This window comes from Adiantum capillus-veneris, chromosome 29 (genome assembly GCF_014529385.1).
Source record: "Adiantum capillus-veneris isolate H3 chromosome 29, ASM1452938v2, whole genome shotgun sequence".
Classification (NCBI taxonomy): domain Eukaryota; kingdom Viridiplantae; phylum Streptophyta; class Polypodiopsida; order Polypodiales; family Pteridaceae; genus Adiantum; species Adiantum capillus-veneris.
Genome location: NC_140959.1, coordinates 114,075,878 through 114,094,206, shown reverse-complemented (window position 1 = coordinate 114,094,206; position 18,329 = coordinate 114,075,878). Strand labels below are relative to the sequence as shown.

General features: G+C 42.8%; 1 protein-coding gene across 1 annotated transcript; it reads right to left on the bottom strand.

Moving 5' to 3' along the window:
* Nucleotides 1-7,952: 7,952 nt before the first annotated feature.
* LOC147419788 (uncharacterized) lies at nucleotides 7,953-10,131 on the bottom strand. Its single transcript, XM_086506078.1, has 3 exons — nucleotides 9,461-10,131; nucleotides 9,140-9,353; nucleotides 7,953-9,041 (listed from the first exon to the last, which is right to left on the bottom strand). The coding sequence occupies exons 1-3, from the start codon at nucleotides 9,896-9,898 to the stop codon at nucleotides 8,398-8,400; spliced, it is 1,296 nt and encodes a 431-aa protein (XP_086362204.1). The 5' UTR covers nucleotides 9,899-10,131; the 3' UTR covers nucleotides 7,953-8,397.
* Between the last annotated feature and the right edge of the window lie 8,198 nt (nucleotides 10,132-18,329).

The window sequence follows — 18,329 nt, the reverse complement described above, 5'->3', positions numbered from 1 at the left end:
ACCTTTTTCACCACAAGTCCAACATTCTCTGCTATCTGTAGTATGTTGCTGCCTGCTTGATCCTGCACCACGACCTCTTTGACTCCCCCTGCCTGAAACTGGTTTCCCTTGCCACCTGTATTGTTTTGATTTGATTGACCTTCTCGAAATTGGCCCCTGCAACCACTTGGGCCTCGACCACGACCTCTACCTCTGTTGAAGTTAGAATAGAAGGCCTGTTCAGACCTATTTCTGCCACGAGAAGAAGATGTGTCAAGACCAACGTTCTTCTCCTCAAGAATAAACATAGAAATCAAATCTTGGAACCCGGGGATGTCGTCTCTTGTATTCATGGAAGACCTGAAATATACATACTCATCTCTTAAACCATCCAAGCATGCACGGACAATGTCATCGTCTTCCAATGATACTTTAATAGATCCAAGAGTCTCAATGATACTCTTGATCTTCAAGGCATCATTGATGGAGAGGTTGTTCCTCTTAACCTGATTTAGCTCCAACTTTAGTTGAAGCTTCCTGGCCTTGGTGTTCACCTCGAACACTCTGCCTAAGTTTTTCCATGCAATGGCGGGGGTTTCAGCATCCTGTAGATAGCCCATCATGCCATCTGTGATGCTCATAGAAAGCCAATACATCACTTTGCTCTGGCCTTGTTGCAAGTCCCTCAAAGCTTTTCTTTGTTCTGCTGTAGCATTTGCCTCGGGAATCTCTGGTTCCTTTTCATTGTCTCCTTCTACATAGTCCCAATAGCCTTTTCCTTTTAGGAAATTTGTTATTCTGAACTTCCATGCAGGGTAGTTATTTTTCTCAAGCTTCTCAGTGACAATCTGACTGAAACCGTCAGACATCTTGAAGCACTAAGACAAAATAGCTGCAATCTGCAAAAACCTGCAAATCTGTTGAACCTGCTATCGTGATACCTGTAACGCTTTCTACACTCAACGAGTGTCCACAATCAAGCGTACATACAACCACTATACTTGTATAGTAAATCTTTGTGTACTGCACTTTGGAAACCTATTCAAAAAGTTGTACAAAAAACCCCAAAACTTTGGAGACCTGCACTTTGGCATCTGGTACGTGGATTGTGAACGAAGAGATTGTGATGCTCTTGCTCTCTTAGCCTCTCTTGCCTGCACTAGGCTCTGATACCATGTAAAAAATGAGGATGCAAGAGAGCTACACAAGACAAGCACAAAGCACACAGAGATGGAAAGCTTCTTCTTCTTCTACGCTTAGAAAAGAGAGTACAAAATGACTAAGTGCTAAAGCTGAAAAGTAGCACATATGTACATGCGGTCACTAAGTGTGAACTCACTAGAAGCGTACTAAGCTGGCACTATAATTGTAGTCCAGCTGTAGAATCACTGGCAGAGATCCTCTGTGTCGGTCACCTAACGCGCCAGTGAGTAAATACCGTAAGCAGCCAAGACCCGTAGTAGATGCCAGCTCAAGATGTAGAGCTCGACATCTCAACAAAATTGTTGGATGAAGGCCAATACTTTGTCGGTAGCACCAAAGGTGCCGTCATAGGTGAGAAAAGAGATACTCTTTCCTCCCTCTTTGAACTTCTTGAGCTTTTGTGACCTTCGCCATGCAGGGTAAGATTGGCGATGTCCCCCCTCTTATATTCTCTAGGAGAATAGCCATAGCTTTCATCGGTAGAGGAGGAAGGTGAAGAAGAAGGAGAAGAGGGTGACCTCTTTCTTGCCCTTTTCGTCCTTAGTTTCCTCTCTTCCCTTTTGGAGTGACGAGAAGAAGGACTATGGGTTAACCGTTTTCTCTTGGGAGGAGTTGGAGATCTTTTAGTCCGCCTTCTTCGTGGAGCCACATCTTCGGAAGAATTTAGGGATTCATTGCTTTCTTGATCTTTAAATTCCTCCTCTCATATGGGAGAGAAGAAGTTGTTGAGTAACTTCGGCTTGCAAAGTGGGGTTGCCCATAGCTTGTTGCAACCTAGTGACAAGATAATTAACAAACATGGGGGAATCATCATTGGCACCTTCATGTGCAAAATCAAAGTTATCAATGTTCATTCTACTCTCCTGGTATTGTCAGCCATGCTAATTAAACTTATGTGTTTACTTAGTGTATGCTTTGGCAATTCAAAACCTTAGTTGCTACTCCTCTTAGCCTTTGAAAATAGGCACTTAAGTATCTACACCCACGGCTCGAATTGGTTAATTATAGAGAGTAGTGGAGTGAGTCTAACATAGGAAGTTGTAGAGGGATGGCTCCTTTCGGACTTCTTATGGCTCAATAATGATAAAGCCGTAGGCAAGTCTAAAAAGACTCCATTATTAAGACCAAAGCTCCCGAGGTGTGCACCATATCCTACATAGTGGGCTCAACAAAACCGATAATAGATCCCAGACCCACTTACTCTAATATAATTAACAAAAACAACCATTAATAGGCTACTTAAGGACCTCTCTTTTTAAACAGAAAAAGAGAAACCAAATGCTCTGATACCAATGTAATGGAAATTGCCTATGAACTTTGAGTGTAGCCGAATTAGGAAATTAGGTGAAGCACTTTTGAGAGATTCTTTGTGAGCATAGCGGGTGAACTTATTTGATGGTAGCAACATAAACATGGTACTTAGTTAACTTGGCATGAACAATACTTTTGCAAGAGAGATTTTAGAGAACATGACAATAGTTGAGGATCGTATTCATATGGAGTCGGTCCCCCCTCCAATAGGCATTTGTATTATAGTTTCTCCCATCAAGAGAGACTTGGTACAATACAATCTTTGTGTTCCTTGTAACCTAAGTGATGCAACAAACATGGAAAGCTTCATGCATCACAAGCATAGTATAAACTTGAAGAAAGCATTAACTATCCCAAGCCTCGGTCCCAAGGCCTCAAACACCTTCGAAGGTGGAGAGAGCTAGCGGGGAATGAGGATAGGGAAGAGGAAGAAGAAACATTCCATAGGAGAAAGAAATAGTTCCTCACTTAACATTACTCTTCTTGCTAGCATACACAATAACATAGTAATGAAGATGGAGAAGATGGCAAGCTTAAGCATTGAAGCATGACTCTTGGTTGGATTTGCATTCCATAGCAAAGAGTGTTGGTGTATTCACTGTCACAAGCTCAGAGAAGGAGGTCTTGTTCCTCAACTTTCACCAAGTGAGAATGGTGTACCAAATGAGTGTGTGATGGTGTATATTACCCTAGCCCCCCCCCCCCCCCTCCTTGCTTTGGGCGAGTGGTAGCTTTTCCACATGCCTCAAGTTCATTGGAATTCTCTCCCCTTAGCCAATCACATGCAGCATGCAGTCAAGTACATGGGTAGTATTTTAACCAGTGTCCTTCTTACCCCTTAGAGAGAGAGATTTGAAAATATCTAGATATTTGTTAGATGGAAGTAGAAGCTCATTAGACCCCTCTTTAACCCAACCAATAGCATTCAAGCACACCATGTGGTTAAGCTTAGTAAGAGTCTGACATGTGTCCCATGTGCTCTTTTAGAATTCCCCTAACTTTGAGATTTTTATGCATAGAAAGTTTCTTAAGCAACTTCCTCATTAAGTGTGTAGGTTCTCTTTTTGACTCAACCATCTTACCCCCCATGCATAGGAAGCTTCTCAAGCAACTTTCTCATTAAATGTGATAAGTACATCAAGTACCTTAGTCATAAAGCATGACAAGCACCTTAGGTGGAGTTTCCACCTCAAGCACAGTCTTAACTTGCTTAAGTTTAGGTCGGGTTCCCACCTCAAGCACAGCCCTAGCTTGCTTAAGTTTAGGTCGGGTTCCCACCTCAAGCACAACCCTAGCTTGCTTAAGTTTAGGTCGGATTCCCACCTTAAGCACAGCCCTAGTTTGCTTAAGTTTAAGTCAAGTTCCCACCTCAAGCTGCCCTAGTTTGCTTAAGGTCAAAGGACTTTTAACGCTAACCATTGGAGGTTTTTAATGAAACTAACCCTAAGGTCTTTTAAGCTTCATTAGTTAACCTTGCTCTTTGACAGACCATCTTTCAATTGGGCTCCTTTACCATTGGCCGCGTGTTGAGATAGATCCGTAAGCACATGTCTATATTCTAACCCTTGCTCTTGTTTATTATCCCATATTAAATGATCAGTTTAATATGAAAAAATCATTTGGGTTGGTTAGATATTAGATATTTAATAACATAAACCTTGTGTTAAAACAACATATTCAACATACCAGGCATGTTTACTCAGCATACTAGGTACGTTAACTAGCATAAAATATTGTGTTAACCAGCATACTATGTATGCTAGGTAGATTACTATGCATGCTAACTACATGATCAGCTGGAATAGAACCCTAGCCATCGTTTGTCAACAAACATTGCTCATGGGTCTCAACTCTACCAAAATCGATAGAGTTGAAAAATGCCCCTTCTACACACAACCCCCCCCCCCCCCCCCTGAACAAGTTGAAGCTTCATGTTGGCTCCAGTTCACATATGCAACAAAATAGATGATGCATGGTGGGGTTCTATCTTCGCCCGTGCAGATCTGCCCTATTTCTTAATTGGCCTAGGTGCTACATATACATAAGATGATGCTTAGTTAATGTCCCTCTTACAAGAAAAAGAGGGGAAAAAATAAGGTTTGCCATCTTTAACTTCAACATATGGCACTAATCCACAAGCCTTACCCAATGGTCCACAATTGCTCCCAAGGGTTCTATACTTTACTTAAGCATTGGCTCTTTGAGGATATCTTCTCTACGCAACTCAATTTGGTCGTCTCCCTTTACATAACCACTTAAGCATACACGAAGGTTTGGGTTTTGATCCTCCTACTTTATAGCTTTACCCAAGCATCCTCATTGTATGAGGGATCGCTATCCTTGCTACTTATTAGTTAATTCGACCTTTGGCTTCACCACTCTATTGAGGATGGCCTCCCTCATTTCGTTTCCAAGACGTCAACTATTCACTACCAGAGTACACAATAATGTGTCCTTTAAGCTTCTAAAATACCCTCTTTATTTCATGAGCTTTAGCTACTCTCTTTAGTGATGAAGTTATGTCACTAGCTTTCGTAGAAGCAATCCTCAAGCAACACATGATCTCGTTTGACCTCACACCCACACGATCTCCCCTTTAAATATTGCAAATACCTCCATGTACATTCATGCTTATAGTAGTAAGCAGTGTTTGGGAAAAATGTGTGTCAACTTAATATCGTGCCGTTTTCAATTTCAAAAATGCAGGTCGAGGGCAAGGGGAAAAGGAGAAATTCCGCCCCAAAATAGAGAAAAATAATGCAAAAAACCTAAAAAAGTAACCTAATTTTCTAAAATTTCCTCTTGACAAAATCAACGAAAGGAATTTTGTATGTTTGGAGAAATGATTTTTCCCGAACTCTGATAGTAAGCCACAAGCTCCTCTTTTTAGCTTGGACCCATGATGTCATGTGACATCCATCAAATCACCATCTCCAAAAAAAAACACACAAGCTCCTCTTTTTAGCTTGGACCCATGATGTCATGTGACATCCATCAAATCACCATCTCCAAAAAAAAACATGAATGTCACTGCGGAGTGAAACCTACGGCCAAAAACAACGTTTTGTCAACCATCAAAACTCCACTCCCAAAAACTTCCAAGAACAACCCAAAACTTCAATCTCCCTCACCAATTCATGTAGTTACGCCTCCGATAAGACAATCACAGCTCCAATTTACCTTGCGAATTACCCTACTTCCTTGCCCCAATCCTCCATCATTGCATATTCATGAGAACTGTAGCACTCACACCCCTCTAAAGACAAATTTCAAAAGAAGCAACCTTAATTCACTCCCTCACCCCCAAAAACTAGAAGGAAGAGGGGAATTGCGTAGCAACATCCACATGAAAGCCACTATCTTCCTCTTTGTAAGCACTCAAAGTGCTAAGTTTTGAACTAAGAAAAAGCACCCTTGCAATTTGATTCACATAGAACAATGCATTCTATGGATTTTCTTCATTTTTGCTACTTTTGACCCATTCTTGTCATTCTTAGGCCATTGTATTGCTAATTTTTGATAGTCAGTGACCTTTTCTGAGCCAAAACTTGTGGGAAAGAATCCAAATCAAGTTCTGTAGCATATTTCATCTCCAAGATCCCACCTTGGTACACTTTCAATGGCCTTTAGATGCATTTTTTACAGTTCAACATGCTAGTTTCCACATATATAGTCAATCATTGTACATGTCAAACTTTCTAGGTGAGATAACTCATCTAGAGTCGACATTGTGGGAATATTAATCCACATCATGTCATCAGATAAGCTACCAATACAACACGCATTCCCATGAATCACAGAGTATCTAACGCCCTTGTAATTGCTCAACATTCCTGTATGTAATTGCACCCCTAGAACTCTATCAACAACGGCTTCTTTCCAAGATACAAGCTTTCTTGCTATTCCCTCAAGTTGTTGCACATCCCTACGGGCCTCTTCTCTATCTCTATGTCCATCTCTGTCACAAACATCACTTGATTACCTTAAAGAAGCCGTTTTTACATGTTTGAAGCCACCTATAAAAAATAAAGTTGCATCTAGGGACTCAAACCCCAAAAATCATGCACAACACAACATTTGCTATCAAAAATCGCTTAGTTATGTTCATTTACTATCCACATGCGTTAAATAAGACTCCGGAGATAAGACATTGGCACTGCCTTTCACTTGGATTGAAAAAAGAGATAGAGAGGAGGTGCAAGAGAAAAGGTTGAAATTCTCTCATATTTACCCTCCTTTCCTACTGGGACTAAAAATTATGAATTAGAAATATAAAACATACCTTCCAAAAATTGGAAATTGGAAGTGTGCTCCATTGTACACGGAGCTAAAAATCCCTCGTATCCCTTCTTGTGCCAACAAATTAAGTGTTGAAATATTTCTATTTTTCACCTTTGTAGCACGAGTCATGAGACTTCACTCTTGCCCCTCAAGATACACCCCAAGATCACTAGGGTAAAAGGGCCCATAATGGGACGGCCACCTTTTTTGAGACGAACACCTCCCTATTATTTATATTATGTACGTGCCACTTCTAGTACAATCAAACTCCCATGGCGAGCCAATTACCGCCAATATCCAATAATCCTATTGGCTCGCTCATAGTTCGATCCTGTGGCATCAATTTCCTTATTTACCCACCGTGGTGGTATTGCTTTTGGAGCCCGATTTTTTTACATGCAAAAATTTTCGCGCCTACCGCGCCGACAATCAAAGTCGCCATGGGAGCTTGAATTTCTGCAGCGCCTAGGCCTTCGTCCCAGCTGCCCTCTGTTAAACAAAACTCGAACTGATGCAATAGACAAAAAATGCACCCGAGCACTGGTTAAAGGTTCTTAAACTGGAGGTTTTACCCTATCCTCTATGCAGCACACAATGTGCATTAAGCATGAATTTCTTAAGCTAAGCCTTGCTTTATGTACTCCTTTCCAACAAGAATTGAGCATTTCCTCTGTGCAGCAAAGCATGACTTTCTTTAGCTTGTACTCCTTTCAAGTAAGGATGGGCATTTGATTCAATAACTTCACTTGAGATGCCAACTCTCTACAAGTTTCTAACCTGCATTTCCAGAAGATATGCTTGCAAGCACAAATCTGGAGCACAAAGGCAGATCAGGGCCATGTATTGCTAAGGCATTGGAAAAAAAGTGCTATGAAGCCTAAGCCGAAGCCGAAGCCGAAGTGCAATGTAATGGAAGGCAGTAACAATCTCCACCGTCTTTGCATCAACTGTTACCAATTGGCTAGGGCAAGATACGAGACTTCCGATCTATTACTTCTGATGTGGAGCCTTCCTACCTCCCCACAAAGGTTTTGCAATGATTACTACAAGGATAGTGACCAACCTTAATAACATGTCCCTTGTTCTTTAAAGGTTACAAATACCATCAGAAACACTTAAACCCATCACGCAATGTACTAAACTACACTACACACCCACAACTTCAAGCACACCAAGTGTACAAAAATATAGTTTTCCACTTTAGAAAGAGCTTCAGATGAGCTTCCTGAAGCATTATGTCAAAACTGTTTTAGTAGGGAGAGTAAATCAAAACTCCACACAAGTGTCCAAACTCAGAGCCAATATACAAAATGGAGGGGTTAGGGGGGGGGCAGGGGGCGGGGGGGGGGGGGGGGGGGGGGGGGGGGGGGGGGGTGGAGGCCCTACCGACACCGTTATCCGTGGGTGAAATTGCACCCGTCTCAAGCCAACATATGCGCCAGCTGTACCATAGACCTAACAAAAAAGAGATGACCAGCCCAAAACTCAGACGCAGCAGATGTGCACCTTGAAGACTCGTCTATCCAAGGCCTCCACTCGATCAGATCCATTCTACTCGCCCCTTCCTTGTTGGCATTGGGGATGCGCAAACGTCTCATCGAACCACATACTAGGGCCAGTAAGTTAGGCAGCCTGTACAATCATTTCTTTACATGCAGATGTCGGACCTTGCATCAGCAGGTATGACAGCCCTCTAGTAGTGCCTTGCTTTCTCGACAAACCAGTCCTTGGAGCTACAGCAGGAGGCTGCCAATCCGTCGTAAGTACAGTTATTTGATCTCCCTCCCTTTGAGAAGGGACCACTTCTTTGTCTTTGCTAATCAAAAAGTTGGAGCATGTATCATGATACAATACCTCGAGTGCGTTAGTGTACCTCGCATCCAAACCACCCCCCCTTACGGCAAAACCTAGAGTATCAGCATGATGTTGATCCCCTTTGCAAGGGCGGCCAGAACTTAAGTTTGATGTCCGCTTGTATGAGGAGAACCATTTGGCCTTCATGTAGGCGGGCTTTCTCCATGGAGGTAAATGAAGACCCTTGACTCTCAAGGACTGTTTGGTGGCTTCCGACATGATTTTTACGATCCGCTTAAGCCTTTCAGCCCTTCCCACAAACACTGGGGGAAGAAACCTCAAGATTGCCAAAAACTCATCAGATGGCCGGGCTATTTCAAATTGAGACTCAAAGTCGATGTCCACTAGAAGTCTTATCGAGCACTTTGACTGCAATGCATCTGGAACAAGCACATCTATGTATTCATAATCACCTGCACAGACAACATATCTTGTCAGGGATTATTACACTAAGCACAAGAGCAAGGACTATAAGAGAATGCATCAGAGTTGGGGGTCAGGCTGGATGTACCTGCTGGTATGCCACATAGATGATCCCATTTTGTTTTGCAGATGGCAGCATTATAGCCTCTCATCTGTAGGCAGCTCATCACGGTCCGCTTCAGGCAACTATGCATAACAGTGGCTGGCTCACCATTGTCACACATATGGACAATATCAGCAAGAATTTTCTGTGTGTCCGTAAGAAGGGCCTCTTCAGTGCTGTCAGCAGATATGGCTAGACTCTGCATAATTGTCAAGTACATGTTAAGCCAAGCACGCAGACAATCCACACAATCAAACATAAGACCACCCAAATCAGACATATACATGGAAGGGGAATCAGAAATACCTGTAAGGCTTGGGACATTTCTTCAGTCCCATTGACTTCAGCACCATCTTTGTTAGTGTCTATGCATCCATGAGCGTCCGACGCACAATTCTGTTGCACCCCGGTACCCTCATTCTCAATGAATTCATGGACCATGGCGAAGAGAGACACAGAACTGGGGTCATGATCACTGCCGCTACTGCCATAGTCCGGCAACGCCTGCTCTGCTGCAAGCTCAAAATCTTCAATCGCTTTTATGTGGCTTACCACCTCTGCTTGGACAAGTTTTCGCATTTGGTGAAGACCATGGGGAGCACCTACTCTGTTCAACCCACGAAAACCAACAGCCCCAGGGTGCAGTTGAGGGATCGGCAGCGCAAGGACTGCCTCTTCTGAGAGCTTCGGGAGGTCAGTTGCAGGCCCCTTGTGAGGCACATGGTTAATGAGACGAGGAATCATGCTGTGTATAATCAAATCAAAGAGAGACTACACAGGGCGGAAGAAGCTACAAAAAGTACAAGTGGGTGTTAGGGTGCATAAGGGGGGGGTAATGCGTGAGGCCTTCTTGAAGGAGGCAGCTATGGAGACGAAGGTATGCACAGGTTTCTCTTCTCGGTGGGCGCAGAGGGGGAGGAAATAGGAGGGGAAGAAGAAATAGAAGACTGTGGATGAGGACTTTCCATTCTAAATTAGAGGAGATTTATTACACCATTGCAAATTTATACACAACAGTAAAATATATCCCAACTCCCAACGCGCTCATGTAGACCTCATCATTCGAGGACCGGCTACATCCAGTGGTTCCAGTCCTGCCCACCGGCCCGCCCGGTCAATACACGGGCCGCACCTGCTGAGGTGTAGGCCCTCCCATCTTCAGCACAATCCATAGTTTCCCTTTAAGGCTAGTTGTTCCACGCTCCCCTAAGTAGGGCTTCCCACGCAGCCCGTTACCACCCTCCAAAAAAGGCAGCGGTGCCAAATTTTTCACTCCATCCTTCTTGCCTGGTAAAAGTGCTAAGATAGTGGCTTATCAAAAGCCACTCTCCATCATACATACCTCTTGCTTGGTTGGCCTTGCCGTAGAAAACGTAGAAAATTTGTTGATGCGATATTGTGTTGTTGCTAGATAGAAACAATATGTTTACATATAGTAGATTGTAGTGTAGATAAATGCAAAAATTAAACTAAACTATTGACTTGATCATCGAGTTAGTGTCTCAAGCTAGTGTGGAAAGTACAAAATGTTGTTTTGTGAAGCTACGTGAAAGCCATGTATGATGTGATTGGTTAAGCTTTTCGTTATGCAATGAGGAAATGAAAGAAAGTGAGGGACGATTGAATCTCAATGCTCTCTTTTGTGTTTTGATGCTGATGAGTATACTCTACGATTTCCATCATGTTGTTGATCATGTCTACTGCAATCTCCATCATCATCTCTTCCGAGATGTATGCCATCGTGTCGACTTTCGCGTTCACTTCTGCTATCATGTCTACCGTCACCTCACCTATGTTGTGCCTCGCCTCACAACATCTCTCTGGCTAACATCCCTTCTACATTAAGCCTCTCTATCATGGTCTCTTTTCTTGTCATACTTCTTTCATGTTGATCTACCACAATCCCCATCATCATGTCCCGATCATATCTACTCTGATCTCCATCTCATCTGCAAATTTTTCCATGAAATTGGTCGTCACGTTCACTTCTGCTATCATGTCTACCATCACCACTGCTATTGTGTTGTTCCTCGCCTCATGTTGAAGCTCCTTTTCCAAATCTTTGCCTAAGTCACTTTTGTACCACAACTTTATCATAATCATAAGTTTTAAGCTGTCGTCGACTGCGTGTGAGAGAGGAAGACAGAGAGCGTGAGCTTCATCTTGGCGCTACTTCCCGCTCGTTCATCACATTGGAGAATCGAAAACACCCTCGCGCTAGCCTCGGCAAGAGCTACGCGACAACGCCAAGCATCCCTCGCGGAACGGAGCGAACGTTCTCGCGCATCTACGAGCTATTTGCGGTCATAAGTATATCAAACGACGTCTGTTTTTTGCCTGCAAAGTAGTCATTAGAATCATGGCGTCATAAGCTACATATAAGTACTCGTAGATTCCAGTTTTGGGCACTTCTGATTTTGAGTGTAGAGGATTTGGGACAAGTGTATCCTAGTGAGGGGATGGTGTTCCTTAAGTTTCGTACGATTATGGTATGGTTTAGTGAGTTTCCTTCCGTTTGTGTGTATGTGGGTTGCGTGGTGTAGTTGAGAGCAGTGAGACTCTAGGTTGTGGTTTAGTTGGCCTTCTAGAGTGTTGTATGTAACATTTAATGGCCTAATAACTTATGTGTAGCGAAAATTAGCATAAACATAGTGGGCATTTCATTAGAATAGATTCCTAATGAGAATTACAAGAGTGCTTGGGTGGAGAGAGCAACGAAAAGCATAACACCTAGTTAGATAGCATCGAAAATACTTTCAAAAGAGAGAGCAATTAAGCTATTGACAACAGTTGAGGACCGGATTTTCATGGAGCCGGTCCCCCCTCCAGAAGGCTTTGTATTATGGTTTCTCCCATCAAGAGAGACATTGTACAATACAATTCTTTGTGTTCCTTCAAGACTAGCTAGTGCAATGAAGATGGAAACTTCATGCACTAAGCAAAACACTTAACAAACACAACTTGAATTATCCCCGTTCTCAGACCCAAGACCTCACACACCTTCAAATATGGTGAGAGCTAGCAAGGTATGAGAGTAGATTGAGAGGAAGAAGGAGTATCTTACGAGAAAGATGTACATCTCCTCACATAATCACTCATATGTAGCATAGCTTAGCTTAGTAATTAGCTTGGTAGAGGAGATGAGCATGCATTGAAGCTTGGCTCTTGGTTGGATTTGCATCCACATGCCAAGAGAGTGTTAATGTAGGCTTCTATCTCACAAGCTTGGAGTAGGTGATGAGTTCTCCATTAAAGCTTGGGAAGAGATAGTCTTCTCTTTCTTCACACATGAGCTTGTGTGAGTGTGTGAGTGTGTGTGTGTGTGATAATGCCTTGCAAAAATCAGCCCCCTCTCTCTCTTGGGCGAGCCCTCTTGCTAAATGCTCTTCCTGAAGCCTCATTGGCCCTCCCCAAGTCAAGCCAATTACAATTAAGCAGCATAAGTGATAGCCTTCTGACGTGTGTCCCCCTTTCCCCTTTTGTGAGAACTTTAGGTAATTAAATAATTAAACTAAACTCTCATTGGACCCCTTTGCCTCCTAGCCAATAGGAATCAGGCAAGCCATGGGGCTCCTGAATGCTCATTGGACCCCTTGGGAGACTGCCCAATAGTCTTCTAGGAGACTTAATTCTCATTGGTTTCTTTTATTAAATGTTTTTAAATTAATTAAACTAGATTTACTCTAGCTTAATTTCCATTGGTCCACTTCAAGGGTCATCCAATAGAAATTGGGCACACCTTGTGGGCATCTGGCCTAGGGAGCTGACATGTGTCCCTCATTCCCTTTGTGTAAAGGGAGCCTGTGTGTGTGTGTGTGGCTTTCTCTCTCATCCCCTACCTTTAGGGCTCGCCCCCTCCCATGTAGGGATGTGCAAAGACTTTTAGGGCACACACAAAGCATCCAATTTTCCCTAGGGTTGACCTTTGGAGACAACCTTTGAATTTTGGAACCTTAGCATTTTGGAAGTCTTAATGGGCTGAACCTTAGGGTCTTTTTAGCCCATTGTTGCACATGGCTCTTTTGTAGATGGCCCCCCCTTTGGATCCCTATTTTCCCTCCTTTGGATCCCTACTGTGGCCGGTCTGCTAACTTAACCAATATTCTAGCTTTTTCTCCCCTGGCCTTCCCCACATTAAATGATCAGTTTAATATGAGAAAATCATTTAGGAGAATTAGATATTGATTATTATGACATTACCTCTGTCTTGAAATCATAGTCGTCCTCGACTATGGTGTAGAGAAGATAAAGCATGTTCATGAGTCCTTTTCTTAGCGGGTAGAGGATCCCTATGTTACCCTACGACATCGTTCCACAATGGATGACTAGTCCATTTGGCGCTTGAGAGCCTGAGGCTGCCGCAAGCATGTCTGCACATTAGTCCTATCAGTCTTCCATAGTAGAGTGACAAGCTCTACTTGGTGTTTGGGAGACGTCGTCTCCGCAAACTTGATCTAAGCATGCATACTACTTCATTTTTGTGCACAAATAAAAAAAGAGTCTTATAAGACAAAAATTTTGTTCATTTTTAACATTTTGTACATTTGCTTACTCTTGGGAAGCATTGTAAGCATTGACAAGGTTTAGGTTATCCTTTAATTGTATGCCTTGCATCCATCTAGCATCTTCAAAAGGATAATTCTTAAACTTAATAAGATATCGTCGGATAGTCTTACCGCCTCTTAGTACCTTGTCTTCATGTCGGAGAATGGACTCGGGCTGCAGCACCTCTTCTTGGTCCTCGATCTCCGGTGGGTCTTCAATAGTTGGTTCTTGAGGTGGCTCTCCTTTGTAAGGCTTTAATAGGCTCACATGAAAAGCATTGTGTATGAGCCAATGATTGGGCAACTTGAGTTGATAGGCCATCTCATTGATTGGCCTAAGAATCTGAAAGGGACCATAGTACCTTTTTGCTAGTTTAGCATAGTACTTTTGGTGACCCGTAGGATTCTTGCCCGTTGTGTGCCTTAATCGAGCCTTGGGAAACTTTAACAAGACCCAATCGTTTTCTTTAAAGGCTTGGGCTCTTCTGTGCTTGTCAGCAGCAGCCTTTTGCCTTTGCTGTGAGATAGAGATAGCATCCTTAATCTTTTGGAAAGATTCTTGTAGGTCTCGGCTATACTCATCTGCAGCGAAGATCTTCCCATGTACCTTAAGTAGCAAGGGACTTTTTGATCTTCCCTCAATTACCTCGAAAGGTGCTTTTCCCGTGGAAGTATGTACAGTGTTATTGTAAGCATACTCCACTAAGGGTAAGTACTTCTCCCATTGGGATCTTTGATCTACTTCCGTTACATAGGCTTTTAGTAGATCGAGAATGGTTAGGTTAGCTATTTCACTTTGGCCATCAGTTTGTGGATGATAGGCCAAGAGAAGTTTAGCCTTGTTCCTAAATTCTCAAAGAGACCCTTCCAGAAATTACTGGTCATTCTAGGATCTCTATCCGACACTATGGACATGGCAAGCCATGGTACTTGAAAATTTGTGAAATAAAGAGGGTTGCCATTTGATGGGCTTTGATAGTCTTTTTGACAGGTATAAAATGAGCTTGTTTACTAAACCTGTCTACTATCGTCCATATTCCCGTATTCCCATGGATAGACTTAGGCAATCCAAAGATAAAATCCATGGATATGCTCTCCCATGGTGAATTAGGGATTGGCAAGGGTTGAAGCAATCCAAGTTGCTTCCCTCTATCAAATTTTGTCTTTTGGCATATCACACATTTGGAAACATACTCTTGTATGCTCACTTTCATGGTAGGCCAATAGAAATATGTTTCAATTCCCTTTAAGGTAGACTGAATCCCTCTATGCCCCGCATAAGGTGGAGCATGAGATTCATACATTACTTTCTCACGTAGTGAGTGAGTAACGCATAGTCTATTGCCATAAAGAAGATAACCATCTTGTAAAGTAAATGGTTCTTCTTTCTTCCCTAATGCAAGGGCTGATATCACATCTCTAAAATCGGGATCAATAGCATACTCATCTATCATTGAAGATAGATCATTGTGAGTTGCTATGGAAACCGCATTCACTCTCGGCCGTCTTGAGAGTGCATCAGCTACTTGATTATGCTTGCCAGCAATGTGAGCAATATGAAAATGAAATTGCGAAAGGAAATTTGCCCACCTCATTTGTTTGTCGGAGAGCTTGGTCTGTGTCATGAAGTACTTAAGACTTTGGTGATCCGTTCGCAGAATGAAAGGAGTCCCCAATAAATAGTGCTTCCATGAGTCTAAGGAATGTAGAACTGCAAGGAGTTCTTTTTCGTATATACCTAGAGCTTGCTCAACAGGGTCGAGCCTTCGACTCTCATAGCCTATGGCGTGCCCTTCTTGGAGCAAAACAGCTCCAAGGCAATCACCACAAGCATCGCATTGGACCTCAAATGGTTTTGAGAGATCCGGTAGTGTAAGCACAGGTTGAGAGATAAGCTTTTCGAAAGCATTGTTCTCCTTAGCAGACCATGTATACCTAACGCTTTTCTTTGTTAGGTCATGTAATGGTCCCGCAATTTGTGAGAACTTTTCTATGAAGCGTCTATAGTATGCACACATACCTATAAGCTTCTTAGTTCATGAAGATTCCTTGGTTTAGGCCATCCTTTTATTACCTCTAACTTGGATGGATCCATTTGGATGCCATCTTGAGAGATAATGTGACCTAAATACTGAATCTCTTGCAAGAAAAATTCACTTTTCTTTCGATTAACATAAAGTTTATTCTCTCTTAAAACTTGAAATATTACCTGGAGGTGTTGCTTGTGTTCCTCCAATGAATTAGAGTAGATGATAATATCATCAAAGAACACTCCAGTGAAGGTTCGATGAGGCCTGAACAGCTTCTCCATCAAGCGGTTGAATGTGGCTGGTGCATTGGTCAAGCCAAAAGGCATGACAATGTATTCGTAAAGACCAAATGTAGTACGAAATGCGGTCTTTACAATGTCTTGATCAACTATCCTTATTTGATGATAGCCACTTTTTAGGTCAATCCTACTGAAGTAGGTCGATCCTTGTAGCTTATCAAATAGGTTTCTCTACCCGTGGAACGGGAAACCTATTCTTGATAGTGATCCTATTTAGTGCTCTATAGTCGACACACATACGATATGTGCCGTCTTTCTTTTGCACTAATAGCACAGGTGAGCAAAATGGAGATGAGCTTGGCCTAACCATGCCCTTCTCAACTAACTCATGCACTTGCCGCATAATCTCCTCTTGTTGAGCTTGAGAAACTCTATAAGGAGGTTTATTAGGCGGTGAACTTCCTGGAAGAAGTTCAATTGCATGGTCATCATTACCTCGTTTAGGAGGTAGCTCACAAGGGATGTCGTCAATAAAAACATCTTGAAACCCCTTGAGAAAATTGGATAACTCTAATTCCTTTTGGTTGCTTTTATTTTCTTTTGCTAAAGCATTAGGTTCATTTTGAGAATCTTTAACAAAAATCATGTACACGGAAATAGAGCTCTTTATTGACTTGTTGAAAGCTGGTGTATGTACAATGGGGATGGTGTTACCCATTTCCTTAGCATCTATATACATGTCTTTTTCCCTGAACTTAAAGGAGATTCTCCTTTCAGGAAATTTAACATCGGCAGCAAGGCGGTCAAACCATGGTGCCCCTAGGATTACATCCTCATGCTTGAGAGGAGAGATAAAGAAGTCCTCTTTGTCCACATAGCCTTGGACATGAAGCCTCAATTTCCCGATTAAGGGAGTGACTGAAGCTTCTTGCCCCTTGAAGGCACTGTATGCGGGTAGGACATCTCCCATCTCGTAGGATTGTATTCCTAGCTTGGTGGCCAACTCTATAGATATAAAATTGTGAGTAGAACCAGGGTCAAAGAGAATAAAAGCATCATGTTCTCTTACCTTTCCCCAAGCATGGCATAGAGGACATCCTTTGTGGTGAGTTTGGTGAGTCTCCTCTTGTTGGATTTCAACCAAGGAAGCTCTAGGAGGATCTTGGCGGTTGTTCTTTTGGGGACAAGTGCGGTACGCATGCCCTTGTTCGCCGCACTTGAAACACCGGTTATCCTTACGATAACGCTCAAGCTCTTCAGGAGAGAGTTTATTCTTACCTTTGTCAACTCCCTTCTCTTTAGCTTTGTTGGAGTTGCCCTTAGGAGACTTTTGGACATTGTCCTTCCCCTTAGGCTCATTGGAACCCTTGTTTTCCGGGGGCTTATTATTTCTTTTACCCCCCGTTTGGAAATTGATTCGAGAGGCGACCATAGTGTGGTGTATTACCGCCGATATGGTACGTGGTCTTTGGGAGTTGACATACTCCGCCATTTCTTCGGTTAAGCCCGCACAAAATTGTTGCTTTTGCTCTCCAAAATCCAACTTTTTGAAGACAGTGGCTTTGAGTTGTAGGTCCCAAAACTTGTCTACATATTTGTGGATAGATTCATTGGAAGAGAGCTTTAAGCTTCGCCATTCGGTGAGTACTTTGTCTTTGGCATCGGTGGCCAAAAACTGCTTCATAATGGAAGCTCTTAAAGCTTTCCATGTTCGTGGAGCTTCACCGTTGGCTCATAGGCTAGACCACCATTGTCTGGCGGACTTTTGAAAGTGCATAGCTACATGGCGTAGCTTAGAGGACTCCGTGAAGCCCTCATCTCCAAACGCCACATCGAATTTTTGGATAAAGGTCAAGACTTTGTCCGTAGCACCAAAGGTACCATCATAGGTAAGGAAAGAGATGCTCTTCCCTCCTTCTTTGAATTTCTTCAACTTGGACGACCTCTTCCATGCGGCATAGGATTTCCTATGGCCTCTTCTTTTTGACGGTTCAAAGGTTGCACCATCACTTTCATCAGAAGGTGAAAAATTTGAAGAAGGTGGAGAAAAGGGTGACCTCTTTCTCGCCTTTTTCTTGTCTTGATCTTTGTCGTCTTCACCATAGCTTTCATAAGAGGAAGAGGATGAAGAAGATGGAGAAGAGGGTGTCCTCTTTCTCGCCTTTTTCTTCTCTTGCTTTTTATCATCCCTCTTTGAATTATGGCGTGGAGAAGAGTGTGATGGTCTTCTCCGCTTTGGTGGTGATGGAGAGCGTTTAGCCCACCGTCTTCGTGGAGCCATCTCCGCCGAGGTGGCGGGAGACTCGCTTATTTCTCATTCCTTCGGTGGAGGCTCTTGAGTTCTCCTTTGGGAAGGAGATGC